Below are 20,328 nucleotides of genomic sequence, written 5' to 3'. Positions count from 1 at the left end.
TCCCAGGATGCAGTAGTCAGTGGTTCCCATCTCTGATCTTCCCCGAGCTGCTCAGCATTATCCTAGTTAAGTCCTGGAGACTGATGGTGGGGAGATACGCAGGTAACTCATCTGTCGTGTGATGGGGGACACAAACATGACATGAGAAGGTGTGAAACTCTAGTTTGCAGTCTATGATGTGCAGTACATCTCACCACCCCACAGGAGGGCGAGGGAAAACACAACAGCAAAGACCTGACAATCTTTCAAGCCTGGGCTCTCCATTTAACGGTCCTGGTGCAGACAGCTCTGCCCAATAGTTTCTGAGGTGTGCGGAGTTTAGCTTATGGCTTTGTATTTGGTTCTGGAGTGGGTTTCTTTCTCAACTAACGGTGTTGTCTCCCTCGCAGGAAATCGTCACCATCGTGGTGTTTGGGGTTGAATACTTTGTGAGGATCTGGGCGGCTGGCTGCTGCTGCCGATACCGGGGCTGGAGGGGAAGGTTAAAATTTGCCCGCAAGCCTTTCTGCGTCATCGGTAAGACCTGCCTCCCTTGCATGAGACTTACCAAACCAAAATGGCTATTGCAAGCGCTTGCTTGCACAGTGCTCCGGTTTCTTGCAGGCATTTTGGGGGTTGATCCTCATCCTTCATGGTCACCTTGAGAAGAAAAAGAGTACAAAGGCAAAAGTCCTAATCCATGGACATGGTTTTTGTTATTCTGCACGAGGCCCACCCTGTTTTCTGCAGACCTGGGAGCCGTGCCGTTGCCCTGCATACCCCAGGCATCGCTGAGCCACTCACAGCCACAGAAAGGGGGTTTAGCTGGGAAAAGCTGAGTGTAGGACCTGGGATCCTGCGATCCCGTCTCCAACCTCAACACCGAATCGCTCACAAGTCGTTGAAACTCTGTGTCTCACTTTGCTTTCCCTGGTGCTGATGAGCTGCCTCACAAGGGAGTTATGAGACTTAATTAATTCTTGTTTGCAAAGTACTCAGCGATCCTCTTGTGAAAGGGGCCATCTGTGCACAGCAGTTATTTTTAATGGGGTAAGGAGTGGGCAGAGAGGCCGTGCCATTTGCTATGGAGCCTGCTTTCAGATGTCCGGGAGCTGGCAATGGTCACATGCAGGATTCTAGCTTATTCCACAGAAAAGCACACCTATAAAATTTGCATAGAAAACTAAGGAAGAGGGAGGTTTACGGGATCTTTGAATTTGAGATATATAGAGCAAGGCTTTTTTTCTTGGACTTTCTTTGTCCGTGAGCACCCTAGGATTGCTATGGGATTTTCATTCCCAATTTGGATGGGGGAATTCACACCTCTGGACAGCACTGTCTAACAGGCAGCTGCAGCTGATTGAAAAAGGGCATGCATTTTGCAAGGATTTAATCCAGTTTAGCAGTGTTAACACTGAATCATATCAGAATTCAGACTTTGCAGTATTTGACATATTTTCTATGGGAAGGATGAATGTGGAGAAGGAAACTAGGATGTTTGCATAAGGTGCGTAGTGGCTACTTTCATCTGGGTTAAGATTTATTCTGTGTCCTTCCAGCACAAGATAAAATTGACGCAAGATCCCTTTCACGCACAGCCTTCTGCTGCCAGTGGCAGTCGGAATGCCGTCCCCTTTGGTAGTGGGTCAGCAGCATTTCTTCAGCTTTCAATGTCCTCTGTTCGTGCAGACATCATGGTGCTGATCGCGTCCATCGCCGTGCTGGCGGCGGGTTCCCAAGGGAATGTCTTTGCCACCTCGGCGCTCAGGAGTTTGAGGTTCCTGCAGATCCTGCGCATGATCCGCATGGACCGGCGGGGCGGCACCTGGAAGCTCCTGGGCTCTGTGGTCTATGCACACAGTAAGGTGAGCAAGCCCCAGGCAAGGATCTTGAGTTGCTCTTCATGTTTCCCCCCACCAGAGACACCACTTTGGTTCAGTTCTCCATCCCAAACATCTCCCAGGCCTGGGGAGATTGGAAAGACACCGTAGAGTAGCACGGGGAGCAATGCAAAGTCAGAGACACAAGGTCCCATGGAGCCCTCCAACCAGTAGAGGAGAGAAAGGAGGGATGTTTAGCTGTTTGCAGGGAATATCTTGAACATGGTGACCACCTGCACACTGATACAGCTCATTTCAAAGAGTTAGCAATTAGCCAGCAGCCTCGTTAAGCACAGGTGGTGTTGCAAGCTCTTTGTCTAGGATGTACGCTTCAAAGCGGCCGCGTTTCTGAAAGTGCATCCTTCAAGCAGCAGCCTCTTGCAGACACGGTTATTGTGCCGGGTTCCTCTTCCCAACAAATCACGGACCAGTGACAGAACTGATCCCTGGTGTAAGGCGCTTTGGCCTTTCTCCAGTTTGGGAAGAGTTTGTTTTTTGTTTCCTGCTGCTGAATTTATGAATTTAACATTTCTCCTGTTTCCTGCACTTTTTCCCCTGAAAAGCTTAGCCAGCTTATCCAGAACTGTGTAAAAAATCATAGGGAATTCATGGGTCTTTTTTGTCCGCTCTTGTATTAACTTCATCCAAAAACAATCAGTCCTGTGAATTCTGAATTAAAACTTCCCTGAAATTGGGGGATATTGTATCCAGTCCCCAGCTTTGTAACTCCTTCCCAGTTAGTGGAAGGGACCTGCCCTAAGCAGAGTCCCCAGGGATTTGAGGTTCCCATTTCAGTTTTAACCCCACTTCCCTGTGTGAACTGGGGAAATATATATATATATTTTTTTTTAGTCTCGGTTCCACATCTTGAAATAACGGAGTTATTAACAATCCCTTTCCTTCTCGGTTTGCTGTATGTGTTTAGATGATGAGGGATCACCCCGTGTACGTGGCAGGGCCACCACTAGTACCTGGTCCCATCTCAAAAAGTGGCACTGCTGATCTCCAACCAAAGCCCCAAAGCCTAAACAAATGCAGGGAAAGTTCAGATCCAACTGCAAGCGACTCAGCTTTTGGAGATGAGCACCAGGATTACAATTATTCTCTTCTATGCCTTCATGATCTTGCAGGAGCTGATTACTGCCTGGTATATTGGCTTCCTGTGCCTCATCCTGGCCTCTTTCCTGGTATACTTGGCCGAGAAAGGAGAAAATGAGCACTTTGATACATACGCAGATGCACTCTGGTGGGGTCTGGTAAGTAATTTTCCTAGAACAGCTGCTGGTTGTTAAAATAAAACGTCCATTAACCCTCCATCTTCTATTCACTTATGTGAGGAATTGACTTACGGAGTGCTTCGTTAACATTTTTATTAAATGGCTTCAGGCTACTCCGTTTAGCCCTTTTTCTTAAATAAACCTCGTAGAAAATGTCAGAGGATCGCATTTCTTGAATTAGCTGGAGCTGCAAGGAAACTGGGAACTCGTGTGCTCTCAGTCATGGGATTTAGCTCTGTCGCGACAGTAGAGGCAGGTCGGATAAAGACCCCACGCTATGGGGTGCTTTGATCGTCATTTGGACAAGTATTGCTGCCTTTTAATTATTTAAAATCGTGCTTGGGCTGTTTTAACGCGCTGTTAAAGACGCTGGAATAAATTTTATAAAATTAAAAGGGTCTAAGTACCAGAAAGACTTCAGGGCTGAAAGCACTCCCCTTTCACATCTTTGCTGACAAAGGAGGAAAGGGCAATACTTTTAGTTTGCTCTGTGTGTGCGTGTGCATATGAATTATTGGATTACCCGATTAACAAAGAGAGAATTAATGACGTTCTAATCTTCTTGCGTTATTGTTCTTCTGCTCCGACACTGTGGCGCTAGTTTGACCTTGATTACAAAGCATGTAATGAAAATCCCAGATTTGATCAAATCCCAATAACAGGCTTGGGGAGGAATCGGCTGATCAAGCAGCTCCTCTGCTCCGACAAAGGGAAAGAAGCAGTAAATTGCTTTTCAAGCCCCTTGGTTATGACAGAAAAATAAAAACAAAGCCCAATTTGACATAACTAGAAAATAAACAATGAGGAAAAAGTGACAGCCCAGATTAGAGCTCAGTCTCGGGAGAACCATGTGCAGATTTATCCCTCCTGCTTCCCAGGCTGTGAGAGCCTTCGGCAGAGGATCACCCCCCTCGTTTCAGGACGTGGAGGTACACCAGACTGTTTTGCCACTGAGAAGCTCAGAGTAAAATTTTGAGCTTCATTAAAATAAACAGGTTTTGCCATTGTCCAACTCACAGGTCCAGTACAGACAGATGTTAAGAGATGGGCGAAATAAATCAAATTTCAGGTTCAGAAACTCATCCCTTGGTCTGATCTTAGCGGATTCAATCCTTGTAGTTGTCTATTAATTTATAAGAACTTGTAAACCAACTTTGCAGTGACTATGGAGAGAGCATTGCTTCGACTTTGTGTTTCGGTAAGGAATAGCCATGTAGATGCATTTTCTAACCACTTTGTCAAAATGGCATCTAATTGATAGGGCTTTTAGTGGGTCCAATTAAACAGCGCTTTGGGATCGTACTTCCATTTGTGTAAAAGTGATTTTATTCTAAGTTGAATGCATGAGGTTTCCAAAGCCACATCAGCACGGTGTCAGCTCCCATCCCTGGGGCCAGCTCTGCCCATGGAGGCTATGGGACGGGGACAACTTTCCACTTGGCACAGGGACCATTGGGTCCACTGGGCAGAAGTCTCAAAGAAGATGTTCCTAACCAGACCATCTCTCCCTGCCTTGCCCTGCCAGTCCCAGGCTCTCCAAATCCTCTCGGAAGCCTCAGGGGATCCCCAACATTTCCCATTAGTGATGTCCATGGACTGAAGTGGGAAAATGCACCTTTTCCTGCAGTTTGGGGTTCAGGAGATTGTTTGTCTCTAAGAAATCTCTCAGCTCCTTCCCCAAAACACACAGAGCAGCTTGCCAGCACTCTCTTGGTGCACTGCAATAATATTGAGGAGGGGAAAAACCATCCCTAAATTAGGTTGTATGAAGCAGCCATAATTCATCCTGTCGGGCTAATATGCTGTTTTTAAATAGGAAGGGAGTCCGGCAATTAGGCACTGCTGGGAAGATTAGGAATAAACCGCATCAGATCTTTATGCATGCAAAAAGCCCTGCCTTCTTCTGTGAGATGCCGAAAGGGAGTTTGGGGAAGCTGTGCCAGTCTGCTTCCCTTGCCGAGGGCACAACCCCATCTCCTGGGGGAGGCTCTGAGCTGCTGCAAGCCTCTGCACCAGATGGCAGAGGTCAGCTAAAGGCAAGAAAATGCTCCTCACTGGCGTGAAAACTCTGTGTGTCGAGTAGGGAGGGTGACAGTGCTGTCCTGGGTGTCAGGGCATCGCTGCTTCCCACAGAGGTGCCCATCCCAAGAAGCCGGGGGTCCTCCCGGGTGCCCGAGCTGCACCTTGACTTGGTCAGCTCAGAGCATGTGGTAACCCTGGCTCCTCCATGTCCCACTCTGATGTTGCGGGAGTTTTGGCTTTGTTGGTTTAGTTTTAAGGTTGTCTGACCAAGGGCTGTGCGGTGATCTCCTCCCTGCAGATTACTCTCACCACCATCGGCTACGGGGACAAGTATCCTCAGACCTGGAACGGGCGGCTGCTGGCAGCTACATTCACGCTCATCGGCGTCTCCTTCTTCGCCCTTCCTGCCGTAAGCAGGGGCTGCAGCGTCTCGCTGGGAGGGGGGCTGAGCTCAGCTGCGCTTTGTCCCTGGCCCCTGGAGCTGGTGGCAACGCAACAGCTACGTCCAGCGGCGCGATGCACCCCGAGACCTCCCGACTGCGACTGCTCCATGGCTTTTGAGTCAAAAAAAAAAAAGGGGAGAAGAGGGGAAATCATGTCTGAATATCCACAGCTCGGGCACTATGTGTATGAGCAAACAGGATGGAAACTCTAGATTTGGCACTGCAGAATTATTTATTGAAGTGAAACTATTTTTTTTTTCCTGCAAAGGGCTATTCCTAGGGGTGATTACACCATTTCAGCAAATTACCCCGTCCCTTTTGCAGTGTATTTCAGTGTGTTGCATGGATCTGATTTTCCCCTATGGGGATAATTTGCTGAATGCCAGCACGGTGTGGTTATTCTACATTTTATCAGCCGGCTGGAGGTAGTTGGTAAAAGCAGCAATTCCAGTGAGTGCCAGCAAAGTCCACTCCCCACTGCTGCCCCGTCGTGGGGAGAGCGTCTGCCAGGGCTGCCTTGGATGGAGGCTTCTCCTTCCTTCCCCCGTACATTTTAAGCAGAAAATGAGCCAGAACAAACCTTTGGAGGGAAAATTGGCTGCAACTTTTTAGTGAAAACTTAATGCCTTGCTAACTGCAAATTTTCATTCTCTTCCCCAGGGCATCTTGGGTTCAGGGTTTGCTCTGAAGGTTCAAGAGCAGCATCGACAAAAACACTTTGAGAAGAGGCGAAACCCAGCAGCGGGCCTGATTCAGGTGAGGATCACATCCAAGGAGCCTTTGAGTTACATTGTGCTGATTTTGGGGGGCTTAATAGACTTTTAGAAGTTGGGGAGGAGACAGGCAGGTGAAAAATGGGGCTGTGTGTGTGAGGTGTGAGACAGCAGCTGGTGACTGGTCTTGTCTGGGAATAAATGCCAGGAAATCAGCCATGAGAAAATAGCATATGTGGTAGGCAATCTGGGGGAGAAAAGGAATGAAATCCAGCCCAGCACAGCAAGACAAATGCATTAGGACAGTCTGTTTTCACCAAACTTTTTTTTTCCCCCAAGAGATTATTTATACTGATATAAAGTTACAATTGGGAGCATTTTTTTCACGATAACAGATGTCTGCGCAGAAGGCCGTCCTTGGTGATTTTAAATTAGAGTCATTTGACATTCCACTGCTCCTCTCTCTCCAAATTTTTCATCTCCCTAATGTGCAACAACACCCGTTTGATACCTGACCTCACCCTGACAGCGAGTGCCTGGTACCTACAGCACTTTTAGGTGGGCTTACATGGTCAGGAGTATCGTGGTACCACGCCAAACTTGTCATGGGGAAAAGGCAAAATGTCAGAGCCATCCCACAGAAAACAGAAGGAGGACTCGGTGTCCTAAATCTCGGTGGCTGAGGTTTATAAAACCAAGGGTAGTCCTGGCTATGCCTGGGTCCACCATCCCGCCGTGTCTCCTCCACAGGCGGCTTGGAGATTTTATGCCACCAACCTGTCCCGGACGGACCTGCACTCCACCTGGCAGTACTATGAACGCACCGTCACCGTCCCCATGTACAGGTACCTCCTCCTCAACCTCCCTCTTCCACTGCCTTCCTTGTGATGCCACTGTCTCCATATTTATTTTTGCTATCTGGAGATATAGTTTCGTTTATTTATTTACATCTTTTAGGTTGAAAAAGTTGATTTCAAGATGTCTTAAGGGCTGGTATATGCTTTTTGCTTTTGGAGTTTTTTTGCGTTGGTTTTTTTGTGTGTGTTTCTTTTTGACTTGATTTTAATTTCCCTGTTGTTTTCTTTTTTTTTCTTTTCGTGTCTCTGTGTGTATGTGCTCTTCTTTTCACCTTTATTTCTCCACGTCCACTGGTAGTTGCATTGTGTTGTGACAGTTGCTGTGCCCAGGTGTGAAGACCTCCCTCCTGAGCTGCCCTGGATCGTAGGTAAACGCCACCCTCCTTGTGCCCTTGCTTGGGCTCTCCTTGCTGCTCCAGCTGGTCTCTAATGGTCCTTCTGCCTTTCAGCAAACTGTCCCTGCCTTGACTGGCCCAGCTCTCTCCCCAGGTGCATTTGCCCTGGGTCCCCCTTTCCTTTCCTTTTTTTTCGTCTAAGACAAGGAAAAATAAATCAGGATTCAGTGAGCATTTTCCCATTTCTTGCATTTCATTTATCCATCCCAATCTGTTGACATGAGCAGGGAAGGATGGCAGAGCTGTGACGGGTGATGCTGATAAAGCACCACTGTGTTTTAGCAGCATCCATCTGGCTTGCTTTAAGGAGAGGTAACTCGTCATCGTACCTAGGCAGCTTTTTCAGCTGAAATGACACAGGTTAAAGCAGTGCTGTGGGAATTCACAGCCTCTTGGGATTTGGAGCTTCATGGAGATGGGGACAGAGTCCCCTGCCATGCCTCACTGCTCTCCGGGACGTGGGGAAGCACTGCATCCCCCGTGTCACTCCCAGGGTTGGTGGCAGCTAGGAGGAGGCTTCCCCAGAAACGAAAAGGCAAAGCATTGCCGTTCATTTTACACTTCCCACTGCACTGCATCGCGGGCAGAGCCGCGCATCCCTTTCTGGCGTGTTTTTAGGGGCTAGCCAGATCTCTTTGGGTTTGTACAGGAGTTGGATCTGTTGGTTAGATATTCCTGTAGCTTCGCTGGGTTTTGTTGGGGTGTGATGGGGCTCCCTGTACCCCGTCTCCCTGCTCCCAAGCAGGGCTGTGGTGCAGCACCAGGTTATGCCACTGCAGGTGTGAATCCCTTTGTGTTTTCCCATGTTACTGGTGCCTTTTAGCCCCCGGGCAGACAATCTGGATATATTTCCTAGTGTAAGCATTAGCCTGTGTTTGAAACACAGCGGCCAGCCTGTCAAACCATCTTAAAAACCTGTTGGAAGTCACATTGTCGTGGTCAGTAAGTTTTCATTGGATTCATTCCCAGTGTGTGTCTGACGGGTTGCTTTTTCCCTAGAGATTTATGAACTGACTTCAAGATTTAGCTTAAAAAAACCCAAACCAACAACCCAACAAAACAGAACACGACTGTTTTGCAATAACATTAAACCCACCCCCCATTGAAACTCTCCCTCCCAGTATTTGACCTTCTGTACATTTGTGGCACTGGCTGAGATCAGCTACTGGAGAGGACGAGGTCCGGAGCCTGGTCCAAAGTCCTCTGCAAAACGGAGAAATCCAGGGGCTGATTTCAGTGGACTTTGTCAGGTTTTACTGCTGTTTCAAAGACTGAACTTACTACACAGCCAGACATACAGTGACACCCTTTTGCATGAGGATGTACTGGGGGTAATTACTTGCTACTTAATCCGCTTGTTAAAACCTGTATTTCCCGTGGAGCTAATACATGGAAGAAAACTAAGCTAAAGAGCTCCAGAAGAGGCTAAATTAAAACTTTGGGAAGGAGAAAGAGCAAAAAGTGCGGTTTAGTGAAGAGCCCAGCTATCTTGAATAAAAAGACAAGAAAAAGTCGTAGCAGGGTCATAGCAGTTTTGCTGGCTGATGCTGTGGGTGCTGCTCCCAATGCTGGCCCCAAGCAGCAGTGTCACCCTGGGCTTCCCTGGGCACAGGTTTCTGCTCTCCCAGCTTCACCCTTAAATCCCAACTCCTGTCTGTGCGCAGGCGAAGTGAACGTCACCTGGGAGAGTGGGCCGTGGGCGCACCAATGGATCCAGCTGTTAGTCAAATTTAATTTTTTACCAAGAAAGCAGTGAACCTCTTTTGATTGTGTTTTGGATGCAGTCAGATAAATTAATTGGAAAAAAAAAAAAAAGGGTGTAACTGTATGTTCTGGCTGCAGCTTCCATCACTCACACTGTCCATCTATCCTCGTCTACCCACTTCACTAAGCCAGCTGGCGGGTGCTGGCAGCCCTGTGCTGGTGCAGCCTCAGTGGCACGTCAAGCCCAGTGCCACATTAAGGCGATGGCCACTGACATGCGGCTGAAACGCACAAGGTGGTTAGGAAGCGGGTTGGAGGAACACAATACCCCCGTCTCCCTCCTGGGTGCCTGGGGGTGATCTGCAGCCACCGCTACCTTGGCACCCTTTCTGCTCAACATTGGGCTGCTTATTCCTCATAGCAGGAGCCCTGTGACTTGAGCTTACCTCTCTTCCCAAGGCATCTCCAAAAAGACTGGCTGCTTGATAAGAGAAAATTGTTACACATGCCTTGGAGGAGTTCACGTGTCTTCAGAACATCACTCAAATCACTAGCTCTACTGCAGTCTCACTTGTTTGGGGAAAATATGGTGGCCTCTGAGAGTAGCTTAGATTTCATCATTAAATTCAAAATGTGGTAGAACCAAATCTGAAATATGCACAAGGCTCCTGTACGTGCAGGTGCGGTTTGGGCTTGTAATGCATGCATAGCTTGCTGCGCCCAGACATCGTAACCTGTTATGCATCAGCCACTGGATTTGCTGAAGAAAAATCTACTCTTTATCGTCACTTGTGAGAACAGGGCCTTGATCTCAACTGCATTCATATATTGGTCTTCACTAAAAAAACCCTGCTTGCACATCATGCCCAAGTCAGCAGCCCAGCCCAAGGAGTCCCTGGCTGATGGGACCGAGGGCTGTGGATGTCTCATGAAAGGTCTTTGGGAGGCCCTCACATTTTCCCCGCACTGTGGTGCCCATTTGCTTTCGGAGCACGGTGCCAGCTGCCTGTCCCTGAGGGTGACGCGGGTGTGCAGTGGTTTCTGAGCCGGCTGCAGCGGGAGCGAGCTCAGCCCACGCTCCCGTGCTCACCTGTAAGCCTGGTCACAGCGCATCTGCTGCCGGGGATACACTTCGTTCATATGCTAATTTTCTTTATCCTGTTTCTTTTCCCCTTTCCTCCACCCCACCTTCCCCCCCCTGTTTTTCTTTCTCTTATCCCTTTGGTTTTCTTTGGTGAAAACACTTGAAAAGCACGCAAACGCAAACGTACGGTGCCTCCAGGTATGAAGTGCATGTGACTCTGAAACTGTGTGTCATGTCACTCCTTGTTCTTCGTTTGGGACTGTAACATGCAAAGCCTTTAATTAAAAAAAAAAAAAAAGAAAAAAAAGAAACCTCTGAAGATCAGTTTTTTCAAAGGAATGAGTGAAAGCCCAAACCAGACTCTCCATCCTGCTGCCTACAGACTAACTCCATGCACCTCCATGTACATTTTAGCTATTGGTACACACAAGTGTTGGGAAACCGTCTGCCAAAATGATGATTTAAGGAAGGAGAATGGAAGAGCACTTGATAAGCTTGCTTTTTTAAGGATGATTTCTTGATGGTCTTACCAACCTCCTCCAATTCATACAACACTTAACAAGAAAACTTCCCTGTTCATACTTCCATTTTACCTCTGCCATCGCTCCCGCGCGTTCCCTTTTCTCCAGCCCTCTTTTCCCATCCTTCATTGTGTCATTTATCTCACCTCATGCTGTAGGAGCTGTGCCCACGAGGTAACGCTAGGTTTGCTGAATTTGCTGGTGTGGTGGCACCGTAGGACGCATCAGTGGTAGCACAGGATAAAATCACAGTAGCAGCTGTGCCTGCTTTTGGGGACAACGTCTGGAGGAGAGAGAGAGATCTGGAATGCTAAACTGAAATGAGCATTCATTTCTTCTAGTAATCCAGTCTGATTTTTGGGAAAGGGATGTCCCATCTCAGCAGGACTTTTCCATTTCAGTTTTTTATTCCAAGACAGACCTAGAGCCAAGCAGTTTTTAGCCCCAGTTATTCAATCTGGGACTTAACCTTTTGGGATCAATCCAAATGCAAAGACCTGTGTATGGCTGTGTAAGATTTACGATAAATAATATTATCTCAGGTTCTGCAGAAAAGAGTAGATTTTCAAATCACAGGCATATTTTGTATGAGATGGGTATCTGAAGGTGTAGTCAAGTCAATATTTTAAGATGGGGAATAAATGGCTTGCATTTCAAGACTGTGGGCCAAGCTCTGTTCTTAGAGCAGTTTAAATCCTCACTAGATGCATGAATGCTGTTAGAGCTGATGTGATTTAGTGACTGATTTCCACACCTGGTTCCAGTTTTCACAGATGCAAGTTTTACAGCCTTAGTAAATCACACTTACTGCTTTGTGTGGTTAATTTACAGCAAATTGCATCAATGAGTTGCAAGTATAATATTATGAATACATTTTCCTGTTGTGCTGAACAACAGCCTGTTTTGAGAATCAGACATTTTTCTACTGCTGGGAGTGAAATAAGAATGTGCCACTTCCATCCCATTTCTTACAATAAAATGTTTTATAAGTTTCATAAATGTTCTCAGTTATGAAAAATAGCTTAAGCTGGAGACATAAAGTCATGGTTAGGGTAAAAATTGGCTCCTCATAGGAACTCCAACACAGCATGGAGACTCATTTCAGTCCCCATCCCATTCCAGCATCCATCTCCTTGTCACCCTCTTCCTAATTGTTCATACTGGGGCTGGTCAAAAAAAATCATCGTCGTCTCTGTGTGCGCGCGTGTCGTGGTTTGTACGTGTTTTTGTGTATGCTCCCACCCACTGTTGTGTGCTGCTGCCCTCCTCGCGTTGTGGGTTTTTGATGATGTCCTGGCCAGAGGCATGATATCCCTACTGTCCCCAGATGCTTGAGCGTTGTCTGTGCTACCAGGAATAGCAAATTTGCCTTCCCTTTGGATGGGGGCAGCCGGCGCCTGGAGTTAGTGTGGTGTTTCTCTGTGCTGTACTGGGAGGGGTGATGGAAAGCAGCTGTAGGTACCGCTGCGTCCCCTGCAGCAGCCGGCGACTCGGAAGTGTTGCTGTGGTGGGTAGCATGAGCTGTGTGCGTTCCCATGGCGTGCAGATCTTCTCACCTAGCTCCCCTTTAACTGAAACACGCTTCCCTTGCTAACAAGTGACACGTGGACCAGGAGGAGAGAGAGAAAATGTGAGACGCCCCAGCCGGAGGTCCTTTCTCCACATCTCTGGAGGACACAGTGGCACCTGTGGCACCTGTCCCCTGGGCACACACACCAGTGCAGGGTGCCCTCCATCCAGCGTTTTATAGCAAAGCTCAGTTAAAGTGCTGTGCAGAGCCCTGTCTTTTCTTTGAGGTTCTGGTGAAATAGTGCAATGCAGTAGCTGTTCCCCAAGCTGCTCTTGTAATGACAGGTTAGGCTGAGCATTCAATTCAAATTAAATTTCAAGTCAAGTACATGGCTGAGTTTGTACCCATTTTTAATAATTATAGTTTCAGTAAAACATCATTTTTTCCACCACACGTGTACTAGGCCCTTCACCCTACCACAGAAATGGTGAATTTCTGTGTGTCTTTACCTTTGCATGGAAGCACCTGTGGGGGCCCGAGAGATTGCCACCTTCAGCACGGTGTAAACCTTGTGTTGTGGGCTAATGCAAAGGAAGGAGCTCCTTTTGGGATCCTGAATCCTTCAATCTAGTGAGCTAATGAGCTCTTCAGCTCTGAGACTTGCATCGGTGGGAGCCCTGGGTTTGTGATCCCAGCTGGAGGAAGTGGGGCTGTTGTCCTCTGTTCTGCTGGGTATGGACCTCCCTGAGAAACTAACTCACCAAAGAACAGTTGTGCACCCTTCATTAACTGCTAAGTACACTTCGTGCTTGATTTTATGCACCACCTTCTCCCACCTTGGAACAAATCCGCAAACTCTACGGTGGGTTTGAACGGGGGTGACAGCCCAGCACTCGTGCACTGCTCCACTGCACCAAGGTCAGCTTCTTCCTGACGTCTTGAGTGAAGAGGATCATTAATTCATCAGATCAGGATGTGCTCTTCTCCGGATGGAAGCGAACAGAGCTGGACTGGGGAGCTGAGCCAAAATTTTCAGGCCTATTTTTATTCTTTTCTCCATACTTAGGATTGGAAAATTTTCTGATTGCTTCAATCTTGTGAACACCAAATCTGCTCTGCTGAACAACTGTGGTTTTGAGGATGAGTTTTGTGCATGCAGAGGAGAGGCTTTTCCAGTTGGGTTTTTTTTCAGTTAGAGAAAAACTGTGAAACTATTGGTCTCATAACGGCTGAAAAAATGTGGTCATAAATATCTCTGCCTTTATTTTACAGTAAGCAACAGCCCCATTTCTTACAGCACCTCAGCTGAGACCAGTCTTTTAGGGGAGTGCAAGCACTCGCACCCCTTTCCTTCCAGTCCTAAGTTGCGGTTTGGGGACAGTTTGCGTAGGTCCCGCTTGCTTTCATTAAAACCTACGTGGTTAATTTTCCAGAAAAGCCATAAGTATACGCTGCCTTGGGGTCGTGGCTTTTTGGGCTGTGGCCCCAACTGCGCAGAGGCGGGCAGCTGCAGGCAGCCTGTTCCCCGCCCGCCGGCAGCCCCCATCCTCCCCTTCATCCCTGCAGTGATGCATCCTCCCGCTCCCTTGTCACAAGCGCGACCGGAGGCGGCTGCTGCGCTGACTTCGCACCCTCTGGGCACAGTTGATGGCATGTGGCACTTCGACAGTTTGACAAGGGCACGCTGGTGGCCCAGAAAGGAGTTTGCAGCAAGCCATGGGATGAGCCCCGTTGGCCTTGACCCCAAATGCAGAGTCCCCAAACACGCTTTTAAGTAGATGCTGCTCTTCGCAACCGTGTGCAGCGTTCTCCATCCTCCCCCCGACACCTCCAGCTCACATCTTTTTTGGTTAAAAACCTGACTGAATATCGACGTTAAATATTTATGGAGCAAGCCCCAGTCTCCCAGGGTCTGAGGGAAGAAACCAAAAGTGGATGTGGGAGCTAATTCAATGGCTTTTAGCACAAAGGCAGGATAGGCAACAGGGTGTTTGTTCATTTTTTTTTTTTAATTATTAACCAGGATTCCCATTGTCAGGTTCTTTTTATTCCTGAAAAAGGAAGGAAACCCATGGTTCCTAGGAGGCAACGATACATGATTTTGCCTCATTTTGGGGCAAAACCTGATGAGGATAGTAGGGAATTGGTTAAACTTGACCCCGGAGCGCACTGCTGTTTATCCTGGGATGGTCCTAGCGTCCTGTCCCGATTTCCTCTGCCCCATAAGCTGCTCCTTCCCATGCCTCCCCACATTCCCAAGAGCAGCAGGGTTGAGTTTTCCCATTTGCCTCCGAAACTGGAGCTTCTATCCACCTAATACACAGCTGAAGCGTTGACCTCCAAACTTAGCAATGCCAACCACTAGACTACAGGTGGTGAAACAGCTCTCCTGCCAAAACACTGCGGTGCTGCTCAGAAACCCTGGCAGCTGCTTGTTTTTTGGGAGGTTCAAAATCCGGTGGTGCAGACAAGTTTCTCTCTCTCTCTTGCTGTCACTTTCTCTCTTCCCCCACCACTCTGCCTTAGGACACTGTTGGAAGTAGCAGCCAAACCCTTCTCCATCCTTCCCGAGCTGCCCCCCAGTTGCAGATGGTGGCACAAAGCTGGTTCTAGTTGAAAGGATGGGGCAGCGGGGGAAGTTTCCGAGACAGGAGGCTCTGAAATCAGCTCTGCCTGAATATTAATGGTCTTTATTTTGTCCCTCTAGACTCATCCCTCCTCTGAACCAGCTGGAGCTCCTGAGGAACCTGAAGAGCAAATCAGGACTGACATTCAGGTTAGCAGCAGAGTTAAGAGAGCTCGGAAAGTACACACTTTGTAAGCTTTTTCTTTTGTTGTTTTTTTTTTTCTCTTTTTTTCTTTTGGTTTTTTCCTTCCTGCCTTTTGCATATGGACAGCCTTGAAGATGTGAGAGGTTTTGGCAGCTGGTCCCCCATGGGTCGTTCAGTGACCTCTCCATCCCTCTCCCATGCTGTACCTGAATTTCTTCAGCCTAACTTGGCTTTGGAGTAATATTACAGTGCTTGGCTGAAAATGCAGTCATATTTTCAAAGGGTCTGGTCAAGGTAGTGTTCCCAGTTTTCCTCTGACCTTTCTGCTTTTCACCACCCTCAGAGGAGACTCAGGCTCACAATGTGTTAATTAATTCCCCGTTCTCTCCAGCCTTCCCTCTCCTCCCCCAAGAGCAGGCAAGGTCGTAGCGGTGAGAAATTTTTGCTAGATTTGCTGTGGCAAGGTATACATGATTGCCCCAGAAGGCCAGGAGTCCTGCAGCTTAAACGTATGCTTGGGAGGGGTAATTCTTGTTTTTTTAAGCAGGCGAGGTTGTCCCGTTTGGTGAATGGGGAGTGTGCAGACCCCAGAAGGGAGGGAGAGATGCTGCCCATGCCGGTGGGCATCAGGGCTAGTTGGGAGGGGTGGGATGGGACCTGCCCTGGGCTGTGTGTCTCTGCAGAGAGTAGAGATCTGTAGACCCGTGGGTCAGACTGCAAACTTTAAAATGTGAGTATTTGAGCTAGTGACTGAGGCTGGGCTTCCAAGCTTGTCTGAGCAAGGAGCAGAGGGTGGAGGGGCATTTTTTTAGTCTGTCCAGGCTGCTGCCTTCAGCCGAAGGGAGAGGGGTCGGGGTCTGTGCAGATCTCAGCATCTCAGCAGTCACTGCTGGGTGGAGGCAGGGCCAGGGCTGGTACAGCATCACGCTCAGAGGGAATCGAGCTCCTCCTGCCCAGGTCTTCTCGCAGTCTGGTTTGTCCCTTCGACTGTCTGGTGTTAGGGGAGGCAGGCCCTTCTCTGCTGAGAAACACAGTCTGCTCCCTTTCTTGCGGGGCTGCAGGGGAAAGGCTGCTTCGGGGACCCAGATTAAATGCAATTTCCCAGTGTGAAGAACCTGTGAATCAGAGTAGTTGAAGGCAGAGCAGGTTTTCCTCATTGCTGAAGGGAAATGTCACCAAGATGCCTGCTCAGTGAAGGTGAGATTTTTTTTCAGTGTGGCCTTAGCTTGGCTTGCAGTGTTATGCCTACCCTTTTGCAGGTGTTCAGCTCGCTTTGTCCTCAATGTCAATGATTTTTCAGGGCAATCAAGTGGTTTGGGATCTCAGTAGGAAACGGCATACAAAAATTGTGGCGTCCCGCTCCCTCCATGTAGCCTTTGCCAACTACTTTGGCAAAGTAACTGCCAAAGGCTTTGGAGGCAGAAACCCGACCTGGGGTGTCAGGGTATCAGGGCAGGGGTCCGTACTCCTTCCCACCAATGTCCCCCTCCCAGCACCACGCATTAGCACTGCGGCTAATGCATCAAGAGATCTGACATTAGCTCTGTCCCAATGGCCAGGAAGGAAAAGCAGATGCACCCGGGTCAGGGGAGCTATTCAAATCCTTCCCTATGTGCAGAAACAACTCAGGGCGGTGATTTCCAAACGAAGGGGGCTGCTCTCTGAGCCCACAGAAGTCCTCCTGTGCTCACACAAATCACACGACCGTCAGGTGTCTCAGTCATGCGTAGGCACAAGGATGGGTTGGGATAAACTCTTCAACCCTGTGCGTTGTATGTGTCTTCTCTGAGGTTGTGTGAGTCTCCAGTGATCTTCTGTCCGGGACAGAAACTCCAGGAATTAAGTGCTCCTTTCCCTCTCTTCTGTCCACAACTTCCACTTAGTTGTATTGTTTGGTATTGTCCTTTCGTTATGTTTTAACAGTGAAGCAGCAACATCTTTTGCCACCTGACACCTTGCTAATGTACTATTGCTTCTGTTTAAAGGAAAGAGCAGCAGCCCGAACCATCGCCCAGGTCTGTATCACTGCCAACATGCCATTCCCATGCATTACCTGTAGATTTCTATGTACGTGTGTGCGTGTGTGTACCATGTGGCGCCATCGAGGGAAGCATTCTAGGTATTAACGTGCTTTTTCTGTGCTGTGGCAGTCCGATGTATCTACGTGTATGCTGGACCTTAAATCATATCTTCCTTCCAGTCTGCCTCGGGCTGTAGCTGCGAGGATAGCGAGGCTGTGGGGGCTAGAGAGAGTGGTGGGCAGCACGGGCAGAGCTGGCAGACACTTATCCGGGGTGACAGCAGGGCTTTGGTTTATGCTGCTTTTTTTTCTTTTGTTGCTGGAGTCGTAGCTGAAACAGTATAACGCAGGCTCAGTGAGTGCCGGTGGGTAGGTGATGCTTTGCCTATGTCTCCATCACCCAACGCCATGCCAGGCAGAGGTGACATGGGAACACGAAGCCATCACCATGTCGCTGAGTTAGCAACTTCTCCTGAGCTCCTCTCGCTGCAGGGTACTGCCCGGGGCTGCGTGGACCTGCTGCTCCGTGGGACACGGGAGGGCTCTCTGACACGGCACGACGTTGCATGGCAGAGACACCCTTTCTCCACCCCATTCCCTTTGGCCTCACAACCTCTGGATGAAGCACAGTCCCTGCTCCGTCTTCCCTCCATGCCTCGAGTCCACCGTGCAGAGCGTGCTCAGCCGGGCGCCCTCTGAGAAGTGGCGAGCACCTTCCAAGGCCAGTCGTAAATCTCACCTACGGGAGAGCTTTTCTCTATTCACATGTCCCAGGGAAAGCAACAGGGCTGGTATTTGGGATACTTTTAGGATACTTTTCATCCCTGTAGAAGTATTTAATTCTGGGATTTTTTTTCCTATATTTTCCCAGTTCTTTTAAGAAGTAATTCTGGGACTGAATCTCATTTTTTTTCTTGGGAAGCAAGATGCAAAACTGATGATCTGTGGAGATCATCTGCTTGGCTTTCAGATCTTCCATCTCATTTCTCAAAACATAGCTTACGGCCTAAATATTGTAAACACTGAATATGTCTTTCAGAAGTATAACTACAGCCTGGCATTTTGCAGATGTAACTTTCTGCTGTGCCTTTTATCTTGTAAGAGGCCAGAAACTAATTTTTCCCTGGCATAAAATCCAACCAAAGATATCTGGGTAGATACAGTGCTCAGTAAAGGGAGGAATAATTCCCCCCCCCTCCCCCCCCCCCCCCTTGGGCTCTTTTTTCTGTCTTTCATTTGAGCTTTTCTTTGCAAGCAGAACCTCCGTAGCACTCCATCCACTTCCCTGCCAAATAAACCAAATCTCCAAGATCATGTTTCAACTATCCAGATTTTTTTTTTCCTACCTGGGGCCTCAGCCTGCGTAGCTAGAGCGGAGGCAGCCTCCATCCAGCTTTATTAAAGCAGGGAGCATGACGTGGGAAGTGCTCTCTGGGAGCAGACCAAGGCTGAAATCTTGGCCACCCGCCCGTGGCATCAGGAGGGTCAACATTTCATCCCAGGGACCTGGCTGCTCCGCTGCCCTGTCTCAACCAGTGCCATACTTCGGATGCATCAAAGGGTAAATCCACATTTCTCACAGGCATATGACTGTGCAATGAGACGAAATCTCTGTTCATCTGATCAGCTCCATAGCCGAGGAAATCTGAGGACCGGCTCTCCCTCGTAGGGTCACACCAGCCAGCATCCCTGCAATCGTAGGCACTAGTCTTATCTCTGAGGCACTAGTCTTATTTCTTATTTTTGAATCTCAGTCCTGTCTTGCAGGGTTCATTTTCACTGGTTAAAACACTAGGCTGGATATAATATTTCTTCGTAGAGGTTGCAGGTTTTTCCCTGTTCATTTTCTACATTGCTTTCTTTAACTTATGTCACAGAAAGAAGTAAAAATAGCCTTTCACTGCCCTTTTTCAGAGTATTTTTTTACTATATATGGCTCCTTCATCAGGGTCATTTCCAAACGCTGATGGGTTTTGTTGCCCTCTGTTGTAAGATGCTAAACCTGAACCCAGGAGCGCTTAAGCTGAGGGTCTGCAGCTGCCGTGTATATGGCAGTAGAATACTTTCTATAGTGTTCAGTTCAGCTGCTGTAGCAGAACCAAAGCTCTTTCCTTCTGTGTTCTGTTAGAGCAATATCAATTCTACCTGCTCCCACTGCCCTTTTCCATCTGATAACGTCTCAGACCTCAGGAAGGAATTTTGCACAGTAGTCCCTATATTCAGGGGGCCCCAAATCACCTGTTTTCCCAAATAAAAGTTTCTGGATCTTTTACATTCACATCCCAAATCTCCCACCCACTTTAATTTCCAGCAGCCTCCCAATGATGCTCAGTGTGTCATCGTGCCCTTAGAAAAGAAAACTTGTCCTGTTTCTCAGCCCACCCGACAGTTAATCATCCAGTCGTGGTCTGTCACTGATGACTGTTTCACTCAGGAAACTCCTCGGGATGAATCGTCTCTCATAGCAGACCCCAGCACCACACTTTTACCGCTTCAGCTGGTAAAGGATTTGCCACTTCCCATTTCCATCGATGTAAGGAAACATACAGTCTCTCATCTGGAGAAAGCTGAATCTTCCTCCCGTTGTATTTATGTGTAGGGAGTGGCTGATTTCCTATATCCCTCTTTCCATAACTGATACACCACAAAATCCTTACAGCAAACAGAACAGAAACAGCTTTTTCACTATTTTGCATCTTAATATTTTTTAAGTTAGAGAAGGGATGCTGGCACGGCTGCTCTGTGCAAGACAAACATTGCCTTGCAAGGTCAGGGAGCATCCCAAACGCCCCGCCAGTGCGCGGGGCAGCTGTCGGGGTCTTGCCCGTGCACCAGCGGCGATGCTGCCCTCTGGCTCCGGTGCTGCTGTAGCCGTGCTGATTTCTGCCGAGACGGCACTCGGAGAGCTGCTGCCTGGGGTGGGAGGACATGAGGAGGCGATGGGGTTAGCATGGTGGAGGCTCAGGTTCACCTGGAATTACTCAGGTGGCTTTTGATTTGGTCTTGGCGTAAAATGGGACAGCCGATCTGAGAGACAGGTTACGTCCTTTCTCTATCGCTTCTGTTTCGTGTTTCACCGCGAGCTTGTCTGCATCCATCTATGACCGAGCGCCGGGAAGCTGTGTGCTGACCTGTGGGGAGGGACAGGAACT

At 48.4% G+C, this 20,328-nt stretch overlaps 1 protein-coding gene across 1 annotated transcript in view; it reads left to right on the top strand.

Moving 5' to 3' along the window:
• Positions 1 to 20,328, top strand: part of KCNQ2 (potassium voltage-gated channel, KQT-like subfamily, member 2) — a 44,293-nt gene that overhangs the window by 1,280 nt on the left and 22,685 nt on the right. The window contains exons 3-11 of the mRNA XM_009326893.1: positions 390 to 516; positions 1,669 to 1,844; positions 2,990 to 3,115; positions 5,457 to 5,567; positions 6,262 to 6,357; positions 7,065 to 7,159; positions 10,523 to 10,552; positions 15,093 to 15,161; positions 17,142 to 17,171. Coding sequence (XP_009325168.1) covers positions 390 to 516; positions 1,669 to 1,844; positions 2,990 to 3,115; positions 5,457 to 5,567; positions 6,262 to 6,357; positions 7,065 to 7,159; positions 10,523 to 10,552; positions 15,093 to 15,161; positions 17,142 to 17,171 — 860 coding nt within the window. The remainder of the gene's footprint in view (positions 1 to 389; positions 517 to 1,668; positions 1,845 to 2,989; positions 3,116 to 5,456; positions 5,568 to 6,261; positions 6,358 to 7,064; positions 7,160 to 10,522; positions 10,553 to 15,092; positions 15,162 to 17,141; positions 17,172 to 20,328) is intronic.

Source organism: Pygoscelis adeliae, unplaced genomic scaffold (assembly GCF_000699105.1).
Source record: "Pygoscelis adeliae isolate BGI_AS28 unplaced genomic scaffold, ASM69910v1 Scaffold286, whole genome shotgun sequence".
NCBI classification, from domain to species: domain Eukaryota; kingdom Metazoa; phylum Chordata; class Aves; order Sphenisciformes; family Spheniscidae; genus Pygoscelis; species Pygoscelis adeliae.
The sequence above is the reverse complement of the archived record's forward strand: the minus strand, read 5'-3'. Positions and strand labels throughout refer to the sequence as shown.